Source organism: Zea mays, chromosome 3 (assembly GCF_902167145.1).
Source record: "Zea mays cultivar B73 chromosome 3, Zm-B73-REFERENCE-NAM-5.0, whole genome shotgun sequence".
NCBI lineage: Eukaryota > Viridiplantae > Streptophyta > Magnoliopsida > Poales > Poaceae > Zea > Zea mays.
The window spans coordinates 140,248,049-140,268,101 of NC_050098.1; the positions used below are offsets into that span (position 1 = coordinate 140,248,049).

Consider the following 20,053-nt stretch of genomic DNA (forward strand, 5'->3'; position numbering starts at 1 on the left):
ATATTGGACTGGTGAAGCTAAAAAAATTGGCTCACACAGCTTTGTCTTCTCTTTTGCAAATCTGCTCCCATCATACGAATAAAATCATAATCGCATTGTTCTGTTTTCGCCGTAGCCGCTGCCCCAGCCGTCGCCGTACCTGCATTGACGGGACCTCCCCGTCAAGGTGGCCCGGCAATCATGAGTTTTGTATGGATAGTTTACAAATTTTTATATATGTGGACGTTAGTTTATAATATTAAATTTTCAATTTTCAATGAGGTTCAAAATAATTATTGGGAATCACCTTTTTTATACATGCAAAATATATTATATTTAAGATTGAATTAATGATACTGAATATATAAAAATTCAGATAAGATTTATTTTGTAAAATAGCATAGAAGCCATATTGCCAAATGGTTTTTGATATAGCTTTAGCTTCATAGAAAAGCTGCTTACACGGAAAAATCAAAGTCAAAGCTATTTTTAGGAAGCTAAAGCCGTGTTAAATCGAAGCTATTTTTAGGAAGCTAAAGCCGTGTTAAAGGAGCCATAAGCTGTCCTATAACATCGTGTCTAACAGTTAATCTATATAATCTATATAGTCAGCGAAAATAGTGTTTTACATTATAGACTATACTATTTATACAGTCAATTTGGGAGCGAAGCCCATGTAAAGAAATGGGATAACGTAAGGAAAACTAAGCCCGGCCCGGTGGCCGACAAAAAGAAGTAACAAAGGCTACGGTTTGCCACTGGGCCGGACCGTTCCCATCTTGCAGTTGCGTCCCCTCTCGCTCGCGGCCATGGCGAAACCTCGCGGGGCGCCGAAGCTCCTCTACCCCCGCCACCGGCGGCTCCTACGGTCACCGATCTCGCGCTGCGCTTGCCTGTTCCTCGCCTTCGCTGCGCTCCTCCTCGTCTCCTCCCTGCACCAGGTCGTTCGGGTCGACCTACTACGCCCGGACCCGCCCCACCAGGCCCGTTTCGCGATCCTTCCTTCATTTTGGTTACTGGTAGCTTGCTGCTTGTTGAGGTTTCACTGCACGCATTGGTTAGCTAGGCATCGGTTTTTTTGTGTAATGCAGTTGCTGAATGCACGAAATTGCCTTGTTTGTGCTCACGTTGGTACTCAATTTAATCTCATTTTCCTGGTTGTTGATAGAGAAGCAAATAATAATAAGACCGAAACAGATTCTAGGCATTGCGTTCTATCCATATATGCAATGCAACATAGTAACATACCAATTGATCTTCGTTAAACTAGTACCAACTGCAGGCCAGATTGTTGGTGTCCTTTAACAAAAGAATTTAGCTACAGAGAGCAAATTGCTCCTGAAATTACTGCCAGTATAACACTAGTTGTTGGCGACAAGGGTAGACCAATCTTAAACATTCATGCCATCACGTGACTAAGGATAGGCCAACTCCAGATACTGTTGTGAGGGTAAAGTGAAATATTCTATCTAGGGAGAGAGATTAAAACTATTAGCTTGAGAAACTCCAGAAAAAAAACTTGGCCGGGGAGGGAAGGACCGCCCTCCCGGTATTATATTAAAAAGAGACAGAAATATGGCCCCGGACGAGAAAATCTCAAAATCTCTGAACCCTGACCACCATCACTAGCGGGCCATCACCTCTCACTCTACAACGGCCCGGCCGGAGGGTGACACATATGACGTAACCCGGGAGCGGGCGGGGCACAACGAGAGGATTTTTTAAAACAAGTCCGAACTTCGCCCTCGAGGGGGATCGAACTCGGGACCTGGAGGTGCTAATCGGAAGCCTTAACCATTACGCTAGACGCCCTTTCGCGAACCACTGTTTTCAAGTCATCCGACTAATCGCGATTAGTCGGGCAGGTCGCCTGGTAGTGGCCGATCAACCGGACGACTCGACTAGAGTATCAAGTCGTCCAGGTCGTCCGACTAGTCGTCGATTAGGGGTGATTAGTCATCCGACTAGATGGTAAATCGACCAGGATTTGTCCAAGCTGCTAGGGTTTTCTAGTGGGCCACTGGGCTTCTATTTTTAGGCCCATCTACAGTAGTATAAAGGCAATGCGCCACCACCCCTTGTCATCCCTTGAAACTTTTCCTCTCCTCTGCCAAGTCCAGAACACAGGCTGCGGCTCTAGAACACCAGCAGCAGCTCCAGAACACCGGCGGTGTCTCCAAAACACTAGCGACGAGATGAGCTCCTCATCTCAAGGTTCCCCCCCTTCTCCCCCTTTCCTATCTTTCCTATTGTCTGAATTCTGATGAATCTGAATCTGTTGGAGAAGCTGCTGCTGCTTTTTGCTTGGATGATGATATGCTCTAGGTAGTAGGTACTGCATTACTGCTTGTAGCCTTGTATTCAATATTTCAGTTTCAGTTCTGCTATAGTGCTATATGCCTATATTGCCTTTCAGTCTGTTACTCAGTTTCAATTTCATACTTATATAATACCTATTGCAGTATTGCTTATATATACATATATCATATTATATATACATATGCCCAGAAATATATAGGACGATTAGGGGACGACCAGAGGTCGACCAGGACCGATTAAGCGTCCTAATCGTCACCCTAATCGCGATTAGGCGCCTGGTCGGTCCTCTGGAACGACCAGCTGGTCGCCCGACCTGAAAACAATGCGAGAAACTTCAGAAGGGCATGAGAGAAAACTTTAATGCTTACTTTTGAGTTTTGACACCCTTATTTTGGATGATCAAATTCGAAATTGGACTGATGTTTTTTTCTTTAGTAAAGTTTCTTATGGTACTAATGTTTTGTATGCACTAACATGGGCAATAGAAGATTCACAGGTCAGCATAGGCTTATATACTTTTGGATATTTAGCATGTAAAGTCAATTTGCATGCTTTGCATTCTAGTGAAGCAAAACTGATATTAACAGATTTATTTATGAAGGCTAGTTATGCTACCACTCTTAGAAAATCTAATTGTCATTGAATTGAAGCAATACTTTATGTTCAGGTGTCAAATGATCAACTGTGGGCTTCTAATGGTTATGGTTATCATGCTTGTGTTACACCAACCTCTAGATATAAGGGTAAACTTTATTTTCTTTGCACCATTTTTTTTATATAATAAATCAAAGTCATCATGGTTATTTTATTAATATGAAATGCTTGAGGTCTCCATGATATCAAATGTTAGCTCTTGGCCGCAGTTGATTTTAGGGTACAAATTAGTGGATAATCCAGCTCTTGTTGACACCAACTCATGCATATGATTCACGCTCCTGATATCATCTTTACCCATTTTCTGAGACGGGTATAATATATATTTTTGTTATAGTGGTTTTGATTGTACAAGCTAGAAATTTAAACAAGAAGGTTTGATTTTACACTTTTTTAATTTATTAAAAAATAGTATATGTACGTTATCTGATCTAGGAACATAGGAGCAACACAACAATGACCAAATTGGAACTCATTCTTGTAATTATTCTTTGCACAGCCAATTATATGTATCCTTCTCTGTATATACGCAATCTGATAACATCACTCATGCGTAATGATGCATATGTGTATGTGGTATACTGGTATTGTGATAATGTTTCTGTCATTATCATTTCTGTTGATGGCTCTAACAATCGCTTTTGTATTATCAGTTCAAGGCAAGTCAGACAGCTACATGACTGTTAGAAGTAATGGAGGACTCAACCAAATGCGCACTGGAGTAAGTCCATTGCACCAAGACTTAACTCTAAGCTTTATATTTGTCTATCTTATGTGAGCATGCTTTTGCATCTATAGTTATATAGTAATATATTCTTGTTAGAAAGATTTGTTCCTGGTTTTTTTGCTGGTGTCTTCTGATTAATCTATGTTATGTTTGACTCAGTTATTGTTATTAATAGTTTCTGTATGTTTCTCCAGAAAATTCTGGTTTCCTATATTTAGTCTTAGCCTAATCTTCCCTCTGCAGATCTGTGATATGGTTGCAGTTGCCCGTTTGGTGAATGCAACACTTGTTATCCCTCAGTTAGATAAGCGATCCTTCTGGCAAGATACCAGGTTCTGAGTATTAGGTTATAGTTTAGCTATTGCCATATATTCTGTCTGATTGCTCCTTATTTTTTTGTTTAACAACTCCCACCACTATCTACAGTACATTTAAAGACATATTTGATGAGCCTCATTTTATTAAGGCTTTGGAAGGAGATGTCCACATTGTGAGTGACTTGCCTGGAAGTTTGCAATCTGCTCCAAGAGCCCGGAAACATTTCACCTCATGGTCCGGTGCAAGTTATTATGAGGAAGTGAAAGAGCTCTGGAAGAATCAGAAGGTAGTTCAGTTACATTTCAAACACCAAACTAAGGAAGTTCTCCTTTTTGCTGCTTATTATTTAATGTTGAATTGATTTTTATGATATGGTGGTTCCAGTTCGTGCAAAATGAGTTGAGGATGTCACGGTAGTAGTTCTTGTTGCAATGATATAGGGAGAGAAATAACGATTTCTGGATGTTGCTTGTATGTAGTATGGCGCTGTACTTTCTCATGGATGTGTTTATTAGGATTTTCTATGTTTCAGGGGTAATTGCCTGAAGTAGCTTTCCTCAATACATTTCTGTGATAGATTTGAAATAAAATTGTTTTGAGCATTGTTATTAAGCCACAAATGCAAACTGAGTTATGAGGAGTGTTAGAGTATATGGATTAGGCCCATGTGGCTAGGCCCATGAGGCCCGTGTATGAACTCTATATAGCCACCCTCTCTAGGGTTGGCCCATTATTCTAATCTATCCAACATGGTATCCAGCTAGGGTTTCTCTTCCTCCCTCCCCTCCCCAGCCGCCGGGTACTCAGCTAGGGTAGCCAGCCGCCTCCCCTGCTCTCATCCACGCCCGCCGCCAGGACGCCCCGGCCGCCCGGCCGTGCCGCCGTCCCCGCCTCTCCCGGCCGAGCGCCTTCCCAGCCGCCGGGTACGCACGCCGCCAGGCGACGCGCCCCGCCCGGCCGCGCCCAGCCCCGCGCGCCCCCGCGGAGCCGGACCGCCGCCAGGACGCCTCGGCTGCCCGTCCGCGGCCGCGCCGCCGTCCCCGCCCCGCCCGGCCGAGCGCCTCCCCAGCCGTCGGGTACGCACGTCGCCAGGAGCCGCGCCGTGCGCCCGCCGTGCGCCTTTGCGGAGCCGGACCACCGCCAGGACGCCCCGGCCGCCCGTCCGCGGCCGCGCCACCGTCCCCGCCCCGCCCGGCCGAGCGCCCAGGCCGACCGAAGCCCGGCCACACCCGCGAACGCGCCCAGACCCGCGCACGCCACCCCGGAAGCTGCCCCGGAAGTTGACCCTGCTCCTGCGTGCCGCGGCCCAAGGTCCCGCCTCCCCGCGACGCACCCGAGCCGCCCATCCGCGGCCGCGCCACCGTCCCCTTCATGGCCGGCGAGCAGCAGCCTCCTCCCCCCTGTATTCCCACATGTTTCCTCCCCTCTCCTCTTCCTCCTGGGCACGCGCAGCAGCCCCTGGCGCTCGCGCCGCCGCTGCTCTGCCCCGCTCCATCGCGCGCGCTCCCCCGGCCGCCCCGTTCCCTCCCCACCCCCTCCCAGCCGCCGCCGCCTACCCTGCGGGCGCGCAGGCGCTGGTGGCAGGGGCGTGGGGGCCTGCGCTCGCCGCCACCTCCCTCACCGCCGCGAGCGCCGCCTCTGCCCTTGCTGCTGTTGCGGGCGAGGTTCCCGCGGGGGTTGAGGGTCTGGGCGACCTTCCCCTCCAATCCCCCCTCCGCCGGTCGTCGATCCGCCTCCTGTCGTTGATTCGCCGCCTCCTCCACCTCCTACACCGGTCTCCCTGCAGGAGTACACCATCGCCGCCCTCGCCGCTGCCCGCGCGGAGCACGCGGCGCGACAGGCCCGCCTGCGGGAGGCGGCCCTCATGTGGGAGCGCGAGGCCACCGACGCTATCGCTGCTCAGATTGCCGCGGCAGAGCAGCTCCTCGCCTCACCTGCGACCCACGACGGCGGGGCCACCTCCTCTGATACCTCGGGCGTGGTGTACGGCGTCCTGGCCGCGCCGGTCGTCGGAGCCGGGCACCGCACCACCTCCACCACCACGGTGCCCTGGCACGACCCGGCCGACCCACTCGTGGCTCAGCTCCACCTTCAGGCTGGGAGTGTCCAGAACATTCGCCTGATGGTTCCCGTCGTTCTGGAGCCCGAGTCGCCGTCCTACGCTCGCTGGTGGGACCTGCTCCTTCTCACCCTTCGCCGCTACGCCCTGGACGACCACGTACTCTGCGACCCCACCGGCGTGGGTGCGCCTCGACAGCATCGTGCTCGCCTGGATCGTGGGGACGATCTCCGTCGACCTCCACAGCCTCCTCCGGAACCTTCCTCACAATCGGGCTGCCTGGCTGGCCATCGAGGGCCAGTTCCTCGGCAATGCCGAGGCCCGGGCTCTCCGCCTCGACGCGACCTTCCGCATCTTCGTCCAGGGGGACCTCAGCGTCAGTGAGTACTGCCGCAAGATGAAGACCATGGCAGACTCACTTGGCGATCTGGGCTGTCCCGTGGAGGACCGCGCCCTTGTCCTCAACGTCCTCCGCGGCCTCAGCGATCGCTACACCCACCTCCGATCGTTGATCATGCGCCAGCGCCCCTTCCCCACCTTCCTCCAGGTCCGCGACGACCTTGCCCTGGAGGAGATCACTCTGGGTGCTCAGGCTGCATCGATCTCCGGCCCGGGGTCCTCGTCTTCCTTGACTGCGCTGGCGGCTACCACCCCGACCCGTCCACCCGGGCCAAGCGGGGGCCGAGGTGGTAGAGGCGGGGGCGGTGGGGGCCGTCGCCGCCGTGGTGGACGCGGTGGTGGCGGATCCGGCGGGGGTGGTGCTGGCGGTGGTGCCCGTGGCTACGCACCGACGTCGGGACCCAGCAGGGTGCGCCTTGGCCCACTTTCCACCACCCGTGGTCAGGGCGCATCTCCATGTGGCCGTTCCAAGGGCCAGGTTATGAGGCTCGTCCCCCGGCGGCCATGTTCGCCGGTGCGCAGCCGGGGTTCATCTCGCCGCCGGGGTTCGCCTTCGCCTCTCCGTCGCCCTGGACCTCGATGCCTGCCGCTTCGTCGTGGCCCATGCCGCCGACTGCTCCACCGTCCGGGCTGGTTGGTTGGGACGCGGCCGCCCTGGCTGCCTTCCAGACTCCCACTCTGACTCCGTTGATGTGTCCCGAGTGGATCGCGGACACCGGTGCTACCTACCACATCACTCCTGACCCTGGTATACTCACCTCTATTCGTCCCCCTTCTTCCTCTCTTCCTTCGTCCATCATGGTGGCGAATGGCTCGTGTCTTCTTGTCACATCTGTGGGTGCCGCCGGCACTCCCGGCTCTTTTCGTATTCCCGATGTTCTTGTCGCTCCTTCTTTGGTCCACAATCTTCTTTCTATTCGCCGTTTTACCGCTGATAATTCTTGTTCTGTTGAGTTTAACTCTTCTGGTCTTACTGTGAAGGACTCGGCAACTCGGCGCCCCTCCTCCGATGTGACAGCACCGCCCCCCTCTACACCCTTCGACTTCCGCACGCCACCTCTTCTTCGTCTTCGTCGCCTAACACAGATGCTGTTTTTGCTGCCACCACGTCTTCTACTACCTAGCATCGTCGCCTTGGTCACCCCGGACGCGATGCCCTGATGCAGCTTACTCGTAGTGCCACTATCCCATGTACTAGATCACATGATGATCATCTTTGTCATGCGTGCCAGTTAGGCCGCCATGTTCGTCTTCCTTTTTCTTCTTCTTCCTCGCATGCTACTCATGCATTTGATCTTGTACACTGCGATTTGTGGACTTCACCTATTACCAGTATGTCAGGCTACAAATACTATCTTGTGGTGTTTGATGATTTTTCTCATTATGTGTGGACTTTTCCTTTGCGTGCCAAGTCTGAGGCTTTCCCCGCCCTCCGCCACTTCGCGTGGGTGTCCACTCAGTTCGGCCTCACCATTAAGGCCGTTCAGTGTGACAATGGTCGGGAGTTCGATAACTCCACCTCCCGCGACTTCTTTCTCTCCCACGGGATGCAGTTGCGGATGTCTTGCCCGTATACCTCCTCCTAGAACGGCAAGGCTGAGCGCATGATCCGCACGACCAACGACACCATCCGCACTCTTCTTCTCCAGGCGCACCTACCGGCACGCTTCTGGGCCGAGGGCCTCCACACCTCTACCTACCTCCTCAACCGTCTCCCCTCCACTGCGTGCCCGGCCCCCATTCCTCACCAGGCACTCTTCGGTACTCCTCCGCGCTATGACCACCTCCGTGTCTTCGGGTGTGCTTGCTACCCGAACACCGCTGCCACTGCTCCTCACAAGCTAGCACCCCGTTCCACCCTCTGTGTGTTTCTCGGGTACTTCCCAGACCACAAGGGCTACCGCTGCTTTGACCTCTCCTCTCGTCGGGTCCTCATCTCTCACCATGTTGTGTTTGATGAGTCCGTGTTTCCCTACTCCACCACCACCCTCCTCCGACCCTGACCTTGACCTCTTCACTCTCTTTTCGACTGACGCGGTGGTCGAGCCACCTATCCTTCCTCTCTCTGCAGGTACTCGCTCGCCGCCTGTCGGTCCTACTCTCGGCCCGGTGCCTTGCCCGGGTCCGGTGGTGTCGCCTCTCCGCGGGCCCAGTCTCCGACCGCCCCTGGGCCGAGCGGGGGCGGTGGGACTGCACCGCCTGCGAGGCCGTCGTTACCGACCCCTCCGTCCCGCTTCGCACAGCCGGTACGGGTCTACCAGCGCCAGCCCCCGGTGCCCACGTCGCCGGTTGCGGGACCGCCGCCGCCGGTCCCTCCGGCACGCTTCGCCCAGCCGGTGCGCGTCTACCAGCGCCGGCTGCCGCCACCGGGGTTCGCACCATCACCCCCGCCGTCGCCACCACCGGTGACCTCTCCTCCGGCGACACCGTCGGTGGCCCAGTCCCTGCCAGGGACACCTACACCTCCGCCGCGGCCACCCGCGGCACGTGTCGAGACGTCGGTGTACCACCCACCGCTCCTTCACCGTGACTCGCGGCACGTCCACTCGATGGTGACGCGGCACGCGGCTGGTACCCTACCACCCCGGGTCCTGGCGGCCACGCCCGGGGACTCGCAGGTTTCTCCGGTACCCTCCTCTGTTCGCACCGCCCTGCTGGACCCCCACTGGCGTCGGGCGATGGAGGAGGAGTACGCGGCGCTCGTCGCTAACCAGACGTGGGATCTGGTGCCCCGTCCACCCGGCGCCAACGTCGTCACCGACAAGTGGATCTGGACGCACAAGCGGCGGGCCGATGGTACCCTAGAGCGGTACAAGGCTCGTTGGGTTCTTCGGGGCTTCACTCAGCGCCCCGGAGTCGACTACGATGAGACCTTCAGCCCGGTTGTGAAGCCGGCCACCGTCCGCACGGTGCTCTCACTGGCCCTTGCTCGTTCCTGGCCAGTTCACCAGCTCGACGTCAAGAACGCCTTCCTGCACGGCGCCCTCACCGAGACCTACTGCTGTCAGCCGGTGGGGTTCGTGGACTCCTCTCGCCCTGACATGGTCTGCCGGCTCAACAGGTCCCTCTACAGCCTCAAGCAGCCCCCCCGGGCGTGGCACTCTAGACTGGCTACGTTCCTGGTGACACTGGGCTTCGTGGAGGCCAAGTCAGGCACGTCTCTGTTCGTCCACCATCATGGCACAGAGACTGCCTACTTGCTTCTCTACGTGGATGACATTGTCCTCACCGCTTCCAGTCAGTCACTTCTTCGCCGCCTCATCGACGCGCTTCAGCGCCGACATCTTCACCAAGGGTCTTCCATCCTCGACCTTCGTCGAGTTTTGCTCCAGCCTCAACATCGGTATTGGCTAGTTGAGTCTGTGGGGGGATCCTATGGTGTGATGTACTTCTTTTCGAGTCCAGTCTGTGAACTCCGCTGCGACGGAAGTTCAGACTGCGGGGGGTGTTAGAGTATATGGATTAGGCCCATGTGGCTAGGCCCATGAGGCCCGTGTATGAACTCTATATAGCCACCCTCTCTAGGATTGGCCCATTATTCTAATCTATCCAACAAGGAGATGACCTAGGCACATCAATAATGTAACACGATGAGGCAGACACGATGTGGTGCCAGGGGTAAGGGTTTGTGCTCTGTAGTATTTAGATACTCTGCTGTGTTTCTTCCCTCCAAGAAAACCATCGACTGAGTTGGTTCAAGAAGCAAGTTTGTTCTGTAGCCTCTGCTACTGCCTTGCCTGCCTTGCGTTGTTTCACTAACCTCCCGCCTTCCCTCATGTATTCATCTCTCATTCGCTCCCACAGTGCTGCCTTCTCTTCTATGTCCTATGGTCTTCCTTGCAACAAGTTGGTTACCAGCCATTCCTATGAATAGTTACGGTTGAAAGATGATTAGTTACTCCCTCTAGAAACAAATAAGTTTTGTTCTGATGTTGTCTGAAGTCTACTTCTTGAAGTATATAAGTGGATTGCCTACCTTCTCCTAATAGCTTCAACTTTTGGGTTGAAGTGGTTAGTGCGTTCACTCTAACACGGTATCAAAGGCAGAGAGGTCTTGAGTTCGAATCGAGGCTTTATTTGTTTCTCCACCCCTCTATTTCCACGTGTGTGCCTTTTCTCTGGCTACACGTGAGTGGGGGTATTGAAGTGTATAAGTGGATTGCCTATCTTCTAATAAGTTAAGCTTTTGGGTTGAACTGGTTAGTGCGTTCACTCTAACACTACTGATCTAGCCTTTGACTACTTTTATGAAACTCTTTCAAGAGTCATAGACAAATATACTTGTCTCACTTCCGAAAAGTGGAACTCAATATGCAAAAGGTATTATGTAGTCAAAAGCTTAAAGCAAGTGACTTAATAGAACCTCAAAACCATGGTTTTAAAGGCGGCTAGGCGGAACTAGGCGCCCAGCCACCGCTTGAACACCTAGGCGACTTAGGCGGGTGCCTAGGCGACGCCTTACTAGCCAAATACCAAGCAACCAAACAGCTGTTACAGCTCATAAACTACAAATCATCACAAATTCACAATAGCACAATAGTGGATCTGAAATAGACACAAAGTAGTCTCTAAAGGAACAATAGCAAGTCACAAAATTTAAAACAGCACAATACCAAATCTGAAATAGCCACATAGATAGTTTCTAATGGCATAATTAATAGTAACTAGCTGCAGCTACTAATGCAGCAAATATGCTAATGCAATCTAGCAATAGCTACTCTCCCATCTCTCAAAAATTATCATCAAACTCTCCTGGGATATTGGGTCATGCCTCCCCTTCTCCACCATCATTGCCACCATTAGGTTCATCTTCACAATCTGTGATTTCTGCATCATGTGGAACATTTTCTTCATCTTCATCTTCCTCTTCAGCCTTTGACACATTTTGTGCAGCAATAGAATTTCTCCTTGAATACACATTATGGGCTCTTCTTGGTAAGTTTCGGCCTCAAAGTGCTTCTGATGCTCCAATGGCATTATCCACAAGGTCCCATGTAAGGTCACACTCACACCCACGCCCACGTTCAGGGACTACATGCAAAGAATCAGCCCACTCATTGTCCCAGTTGAAGTCCTCATGAACCAATGGGTCAAAGTTTTTTCCCTTCTTCTGGCGTAGTTTTTGGAACCTAGCTTTTATCTTTCGGTTGTAGGAAATGAAGACAATAGAATTTAACCTCTTATGCAACAACCGGTTTCTTTTCTTTGTATGGATCTACAAAATAAGAAAACACCTAGTCATTTAATCCTGAAATATTGGTTACAAAAGTAGCCAAGTAGGTGGATGAGGACTTGAGGAGGCACACATAATAACTTACAAATTCAAAGGTACTCCAATTACGTTCACAACCTGATGAAGACGCACAAAGACTCACCAAACGTCTAGCAAATCTCTGTAACTCAATAGCACGACCACCATACGAACGCCACCACTCAACTGCAATAACAACACAACAATTTAGCAAGCTACTAGCAACAACTAGTAAGTAGTAAACTAGTAACATCCACAAACACTTACGTGGGCTCATAGTTTGTAGGTTATCTTTGGCCATCTTATTTGAAAAAGCTGCTCCTCTAAGAAACTCGTAATCCATTGCTTGAGAATTGATCTTGTCTCTAGTTTTCTCATCATCTACCATTCTTGCAAGCACATCAAGAAAGCAACCTATTAGCTGCCCAACAGTAGCATCATCATCATTTCTTATGAGAGGATGCAACTTTCCTGGGTTCATTTGTAGTTGGTAAGGTGTTGGAGGCTTATACCCTGAACCAACTGTGTTGTGGCCTCAATTGCAATCTGAAACTGCCTAGCTGCTGCAGCATTGAAAGGTACACCACACTCATAGAAGAACAAAGCCCACTACATGTCCACATAGTGTTTGTCCTCCTTACTTTTTGCACTAGCCAAGATTGTGGGCTGATAAGAACCTGAAAGTCTCTCATCCACCACCTCCTCTGGTGTTCTCCGCAACATCTCAACTACGGACTTGGCTGTCTTTGGCTGTGCTTTACTACTTGCCTTAAATTGCAAGGTTGATTGTCTTTTTTTGGCTGTTGTGTTAGACTGTGTGTGTGTGAGTGTGTGTGGGCCGGCACCACTGTTGGGCTGCCGGCCCATTAGGGTTAGGGTTGAGTCTCTATATATATTGTATCCCATCTATTATCAATATACTACTTCATCCTTCAACATGGTATCAGAGGACTAGGTTAGGGTTTCATCCCAGCCGCCACCTCCCTCCTCCAATCGCCTGCCCCACATCCAGCCGCCGCCTCGGGAGGCTCATCCCTCCCTCCCAGGGCGGCTCCCTTGCAGCCGCTGCCTCCTCCACCAGATCCGGCCCTGGCGTGGCCATGGCGGCCTCGAGCTTCTCTCCTCGCCAGCCCTGGCGGCCCTCAGCCTCGCTCCCCTCCCCAACGGCGACGCCGACGCGACCGTGGGTGTCTCCCTGCGCTCCCTCACCGGCCAAGGGCGGACCCGCCGCCGCCGCGAGCAGCCGCTACGTCGACCTGCACGCTGCCGCCGCCAAGGGAGCGCGCGAGCGTGCAGACGACGGCGCCGCCTCGCAGCCCAGGGCGTGGGCGCCGCCGCCACCGGCGCAGGCGCGGGATCCGCCCGCCGCCGTGCCGGGTCTCCGCCGCCACGTCGGGCCTCTGCCCCTCCGGCCGCCAGGTACGCGCCCCGGCTGCCGTCGCCAGGGGAGCACTCGCCCCAGCCGCCGGGGCCGAGTGCCGGTCAAGCACGGTGGTGGCCGACCGCGGCCGCGCCATGACCGCCGCCTCTGCGCGCCGGCCGTGCTTGCGCGCTGCCAGGGCCTCCAGGACGCCCAGCTCCCTTGGTCGCCGAGCTTCTCCCTCTCAACCATGGCGTCTACCCCTGCTCCTCCATCGACGAGCTGGTCGAAGCCATGGCGGGCTCGCCGCTCCCCTCCACCTCCGGCCAGTCTGGCCCTTCTCCCCTGAGCGCCCGTCGCCTCCCTTTCCCCTTCCCTCCCTCCCTCTCCCCGCGGGTCGCGATAGGCAATTTCGCCCTCGATTCGACCCCGATTCGTCCGCCCGCGACCAGGATTCCCTCCGCCAAGCGCGGATCTGAACGCTGCGCACCGTGTCGCCGCGTCTGTGCTCCCGCTCAAGACGCTCCGGCCACCCCCACGCGCAGCGCCCCGCGGCCTTCCTGCGCACCCTGCGCGGTCCGCTCCCATGCGCAGCGCCCCCGGCCTTCCTGCGCGCGCCACTGTCCTCACCAGTGCCGACCACCTCTTCCCCGGCATGGATACCCTGCGATCCTCTCGCCTGTGTCGGCATCTTCGCTCGTGCAGCCCCTTGTCATCACGCTAGCCACCTCCTAATCGCGTTGACGCCCCAGCAGCGCCTCCCACTTCGAGCTTCTCCCGTCACTGGTGCCGTCAACACCCCTGCCAGGTCCGGCGTAGGCCCCTGCCCGGCTGGACCCGCCCCGCCGCCCACCCCCTTCTTCGCCTTCGCTGGATCCGTCGCTGCCGCGGCCTTCCCGGCCGGATCCACGTTGCTGCGACTTTTCCGGCGCGATCCGCCGTCCCTTTGGCTGGATCGCGTCTTCCCGACTGGATCCATCGCTGCCGTGGCCTTCTCGGCCGGATCAGCCGTTTCCCCCTTCTATTCTGCCGCGGGCGCGGACACCATGATCGACGCAGACGCGTGCGCTGCTGTCGGCCTCCCTGGCGAGGCTCGTTGACGCCCGGATGATCGAAGAAGCAGGAAGGTCGGCCTGCCGGTGCCCTTTTGTTGTGTCGCCCTGCCGATCGTTGACGCTCGAACGTCGACCCCTCCCGAAGATCAGGCTTCTGCTGCGCGTCTCCCGACCGCGACCACCTCGACTTCGGCTACCTCGGCATCTAGGGGCTATCGTCTTCTTGGTGCACATACCGGTCTCTACTCCAGCCGCAACATTCGCACCATCACGACGCTGCGACTGCGGGGGGATTTTAACCCGTCGGCTCCTACCTTCGGCCTCTACTCCAGTGTCATCGTGTGTGGTGCCCCCGTTGCGACTACGGGGGGATGTTAGATTGTGTGTGCGTGAGTGTGTGTGGGCCGGCACCAGTGTTGGGCTGCCGGCCCATTAGGGTTAGGGTTGAGTCTCTATATATATTGTATCCCATCTATTATCAATACACTACATCCTTCAACATGTTGTACCAGAACTAGGCTTAGCCTGCATGCTTGAGACTCCACAGCAGATGTATCATTCGCCTCATCTGCTGCTGCCACCTCCACCACTTCATCATCTTCTTCATCTTCATCTAGAAACATTGGTCTTTTTCTCTTGTTTGCCTCCAAATAACTTGTCATCTCCTTCCTTAATCCACTGCTAGCCTTGGGACATAACTTTGCATCTCCATATGCCCATGCCAAATGTTGTTTTAACCTCTTTATCCCTCCACTAACAACCTGACCACATAGGGTGCATTCCACCTTATCTTTATTTTGAAGATCTGGCCAAAATCCATACTTTCACCCTGGATCAGTAGACTTCCGTGGCTTCCGGGTAGGATCGCTCTTCGGGTCGTACTCACCAGCCACAGAAGATGGAGCTTCATTTGGAGAAGACATTATGTTGTCGCTACTCGCTGCAGTCTTGACAGAAACCTGAAACCAGGGTACTCGCTGCAGTCTTGAGTTATTGACACTTGACAGAAACCTAAAAGTCTGAAACCAGGGGAAGCAGGTGAGGAGGAACATCATTCTTGAGTCTTGACACCTGAGAGAAAGCAGTGGAGGAGGAAGCAGGGGAGGAGGACCTACCACTCTACCAGTACCAGGGAAGAGGCGCGCTCAGGGAGGGGGAGCAGCCGCGCACCCAGGGAGCAGGCGAGCAGCAGCCACGCCCAGGGAGCAGCAGCCGCGCGCAGGGAGCAGCCGCGCGCCCCAGGCGAGCAGCAGCCGCGAGCAGGCGAGCAGCAGCCACGCCCAGGGAGCAGCAGCCGCGCGCAGGGAGAGGGAGCAGCCGCGCGCAGGGGGAGAGAGCAGCCGCGCGCCCCAGGCGAGCAGCAGCCGCGCGCAGGGAGCAGCAGCGGCGCGCAGGGAGCAGCCGCGCGCAGGGGGAGAGAGCAGCCGCGCGCACAGGAGCAGTCGCACGCGCACAGGGGAAGTTGCCGCGCGCGCACAGGGGGAAGTTGCCGCGCGCCAAAAGCCCAAAGCACGCGCCAATTTGGGCTCCGCGCGCGGTGACTAAGGCCAGCAAACCCTAGGTCAGGCGTCGCCCTGAGGGGAGAAGGCGTCGCCCAGACGCCTACCTCGCCAAGGCGGATGCCATGCTCATTCTTACCTGGGCAGCGCCGACGCCTAGCAAAAACTACCGCCTGGACGCCTAGGCGACGCCTTTTAAACCATGTCAAAACATCACTTAGTTGAGACTGGCAGGAGTACATAGTAGCCTAATCTGAACATCTGGTCTGCTGTCCAGTGAGTCGGTCACTCCAATCTGCTGGTTCCAGTGACCGGACCATCTACAATGATGGTTCAAATTTTTAATTCTGCAAACTATGCTCCATTCATCATCTGTGTTAATGTGAAAGTACTATTTCTTCATGGATTTGAGGTCTGAAACTATTATATGATCTCACCTCACACTGCCTTGCAGGTAGTTCACATCCCAAAATCTGATTCGCGTCTTGCTAACAACGGTCTTCCAATTGATATCCAGAGATTGAGATGCCGCTGTCTTTACCAAGCACTGCGTTTTTCGGATCTGATTGAGGACCTTGGAAAGGCATGAATTCTCTTGATAAACTGTACATATCTTTAACTCAGAATTTACTGTCTTCAATTGCAGTTGGAGATTTATAGCAGTCTCTAATTAGATTCTGAGCCAATGTAACACTTACGAAACAGAAGCTAGTAGAGCGTCTAAGATCTCATGGAAAATATATTGCTCTTCATCTACGATATGAGAAGGATATGCTAGCATTTACGGGATGCACTTACGGTCTGAGTGATTTGGAAGCAAATGAGTTGAGAATTATGAGGTATGAACAACCGAAGAACATCCGTACAGTTCCATTTCTATGTGCTGGTTGTATTCACTTGCTTTCTCTTTCAATAGAGAGAGAACAAGCCACTGGAAACTGAAGGATATAAACTCAACTGAACAGAGATATGAAGGCAACTGTCCACTGACACCAAATGAGGTGGGCATTTTTCTGCGTGCTATGGGCTATCCTGAATCCACGTGGATATACCTTGCAGCAGGTGAAATTTATGGTGGTGAAAAGTATATATCAAAATTGAGATCATACTTCCCAAATTTGGTTAGCAAGGTATTTACACTGTTTCTTTTGTGCTGACTGTATCTACCGCTTTCTTGCTGTGCTACTAAAATTTCAGTTTTTCAGGACATGCTAGCAACAGAAGAAGAGCTTGCGAAATTCAGTAATCATGCTTCTCAAGTTGCTGCCCTTGATTACATAATCGCAGTTGAAAGTGATGTGTTTATTCCATCACACTCTGGCAATATGGCAAAAGCTGTAGAAGGCCATCGTCGATTTCTAGGGCATCGTAAAACTATCACTCCTGACAGGTAAACATGGGACTTATCCTGCTTTGTTTTATCTGATCTTGCTACTTCTCTGATTTCTAACTTTACCTAATTTCTATTTTCTTCTTCTGAAACAAGTCTCTGATAAGTGCACACTTATCTTGCACATATTTCATAGATCCCAGTATCGTTTTGGATGTTTCTTTTCTGTGGACATTTGCAAGTGTATGGAGTTATAAGTCCTTTATTTGTGCAGTATCCTTTTACTTACTCCTCTTTATTTTTACACTTTTGACATTATGCTCTATCAATCTTCGCCATGTAACTAAGTGTTCGTTTAGTTCCTTCTTCAAAATCAATCTGTTTAAACTGCAGGAAAGGATTGGTGGAACTCTTTGATTTACTGGAAAAAGGGGATCTCACGGAAGGTCCTAAGCTGTCGGCACTTGTTACTGACATGCACAAGTACAGGTGATTTTATTTAATTTATAGCTATGGATAGCCATGTGTACAGTGCTTTTCTTTAACTCAGAGATTGTATTAAGAATGCATTTCCCTGTATGCAGACAAGGGACTCCAAGGAAGAGGTATGGCTCCTTGCCAGGAAGCAAGGGCAGAGCACGGCTTAGGACTGAGGAATCTTTTTACGAGAACCCGTTTCCTGAGTGCATCTGTTTGACTGGGAGGTCCTGATGTATAGGTAGGTATGATCCTATCGTATACGCAGTATGCGACTGTTTGTGGGCTTGGAGAGAATTGAGATAGAGTGCTGTTGATTAAAGTGTATTTGTCCAAACCATATCACCTCGGCGATCCTTTCCAGATGAACTGACGTCTGTTCTTAATTGCAGCTTTGCATGATGATGACACGGTGCACCCATCATTGGAGGTGTGCTAGTGCTTCAGTCTGGCCATTGGAGCTCTACCGGTACTTTGTGATGAAAAAAGCTGATCTGGTACTCAAGGACACAAGTTAGTGAAGGACGTCTTCCTTCTCGTGATCAACATGCAATGCAATGACCTTGTTGGACCAGATGGAGGGCTGGGGCCACTGCAACCAAGAAACCGTACATGAACTGTTTTGTCCCCCGCAAACTCGAGAGATTTGGCATGTTTGCCATTAGTAACGAAAGTTTCGAGGTATATATGCGTTGGCAAGCATCTGTACCCTTCGAGGCAACATCAGGGGGAAAAAAAATATAGTAAAAGCATTTAGCCTTAGCGAGCAGGTTTACACAAGCTGTTGAACTGCTGCTGCAGCTTTGTAACCTTACAGAGTTAGAGTGGTCATCAGAAGCGATGCTCACTTGTCCTCTCTCCGTATTACCGTCTCCCATGTCCTCTAATCATATCAACAAGAGCCAGGCGCTGTAAAAAAAAAGTAGTAGTAGGAATTGGAACCCTACACGACTCGAAATGATTGTGCTATCTGTTTGAGGTCTTTGTAATGCCTCTTCCACTGCAGACCTGCAAAAGATTCCCAGCTATTTATTGTATTATTCAGGATAATAATAAAAAAAAGAGTTGGCTTGCATTTCTGCGAACAATGGCTTTACCGTTTGCAGTTACACTGAAGAGGTAGAGCCTGTTCCCAGCTGCCGTGGCGGTGATGAACACATGGGGCGGCTCCAGCTCGAACTGGTAGTAAGTTCTTCCCGAATGCGCCGCCGTCTCCGAGGACAGGACCTTCCCTTCCACGTTCTCTCCGATGACCTCCGGACCGAAGGCGGTGATCACCTTCTCCGGGCTGCCGATCTTCTCGATGGTCGCGTCGTCCAGGTCATCTGTAGGACGGGAACCATATCACAACATTTCTTGAGCATTTTGTTCAGGTCTCAGCTCACCTGCGAACCGGCGAACTGGGGCCACGATGACGAACAGCCGGCCTTCCTTGGGGTTTGCGAAGCGCAGGTCGATCTCCGTGCCGCCCAGATCAGCAATGGACACCGGGACCTAAGTTGGAGCCATGGTAAGAGAAACACTAGTCTCCGCATCAGAAACAGAAAAAGCACCAGGTGGAAACCTCATCCCAGCCGTCTGGAACTTTGAAGCTGTACGGGATGATGGGGCTCCAGCCAACTCCGTGGCCACCGGACTTGTCGTCTGGCCTGCGGTACGTTCTCCAACCTGTCTGAACGATTCGATCAGCATCATGAAAACAATTCAACAGTATTTCACTGCAGAGAAAGAAGAAAAAGAAGAAGAAGAGCTCACCATTTTCGTCAGGTTCAGACAAGCCGGGGACCCTCCCGGCGAGCAGGCCCTGGTTGGCCGCCAGACCACGGCCTGCAAACCCAAGCACTGAGGCGACAGCTGCTGCGGAAGCCAACGCACGCCTCCCCACCACCACTGCTACACCCTCCTGATCTTCACGCCCCACTGACAGGGAGGGCCCGCTGAAGCACGTCACAGCCGCCGCCCTGCCCTTGGCGACGGCAGAAGGTTTGGCGAGGAACAGGGAGGAGCTCGGGGAGAGCAGCACTGTCATCTCTGCAGGATGGTGTTTCCCAGACCTCCGCGATTCTCCCCTGCTTGCCTCTCTGGTTGTTCTTGGTGTGGGACGATGGGCTGCTGCCTGCTGGAGACTTCTCTTCTGTTCGTTTGCTGGATCCATGCTGCGGAGGCAGTTTTCGACCACAAGACATGGGTGGACAGGATGATCTTCAGAGTTGGGACACGTCTCACACCTACATTGTTTGAGCGCCTCCTCTTGATTTCACTTATTGTTTTTTTTAAATCAGATACTTTTTTACTATGAAAAATGGAAGTTTGTTTTTGTTTATTTGCAGGAGAAGGAGATGCTCCTGTGGTGAATTCTAGAACACGCGTCAGACTACGCCTCCTCTTGTTTTCGGTTTCTCCGTGCATTTATTACTATACAGTAATAAGGACTAGCTTTTTTTCTCTCTTCTCTCCAAACAAACTACTCCCTCCCTCGTAAAATTCAAGGTATTCAAATAATTCTAGAACCAAATAATAAGTCTGATAGAAGACTAACTTACCCTTCACTAGTTAGTTGTTTTGTTCATCAACTTGCTTAGGTTACGGATTATAGTTTATAAAGAGCATGTATAGATGAGGTTTG

General features: G+C 52.5%; 2 protein-coding genes across 5 annotated transcripts; one reads left to right on the forward strand and one right to left on the reverse strand.

The window, feature by feature from the left end:
- The first annotated feature begins 730 nt into the window (after positions 1 to 730).
- On the forward strand, positions 731 to 18,502 carry LOC100273815 (O-fucosyltransferase family protein). Of its 4 annotated transcripts, none has more exons than XM_008674243.3 (12): positions 731 to 962; positions 2,966 to 3,041; positions 3,606 to 3,673; positions 3,923 to 4,011; positions 4,106 to 4,283; positions 16,075 to 16,203; positions 16,329 to 16,459; positions 16,537 to 16,750; positions 16,826 to 17,010; positions 17,344 to 17,439; positions 17,535 to 17,668; positions 17,820 to 18,502. In XM_008674243.3, the coding sequence occupies exons 1-11, from the start codon at positions 789 to 791 to the stop codon at positions 17,659 to 17,661; spliced, it is 1,467 nt and encodes a 488-aa protein (XP_008672465.1). In that variant the 5' UTR covers positions 731 to 788; the 3' UTR covers positions 17,662 to 17,668; positions 17,820 to 18,502. The 4 variants fall into 4 exon arrangements, with proteins under 4 accessions (XP_008672465.1, XP_008672464.1, NP_001347387.1 ...); XM_008674242.3 differs by having other exon boundaries at positions 732 to 962; positions 16,326 to 16,459; XM_020549584.3 differs by lacking the exon at positions 731 to 962 and adding an exon at positions 986 to 2,193 and having other exon boundaries at positions 16,326 to 16,459.
- LOC100282037 (uncharacterized) lies at positions 18,167 to 19,608 on the reverse strand. Its single transcript, NM_001154950.2, has 5 exons — positions 19,183 to 19,608; positions 18,992 to 19,095; positions 18,813 to 18,921; positions 18,525 to 18,752; positions 18,167 to 18,435 (listed from the first exon to the last, which is right to left on the reverse strand). Exons 1-5 carry the CDS (start codon positions 19,580 to 19,582, stop codon positions 18,371 to 18,373), a joined length of 906 nt encoding a protein of 301 aa, NP_001148422.2. The 5' UTR covers positions 19,583 to 19,608; the 3' UTR covers positions 18,167 to 18,370.
- Positions 19,609 to 20,053: the final 445 nt, after the last annotated feature.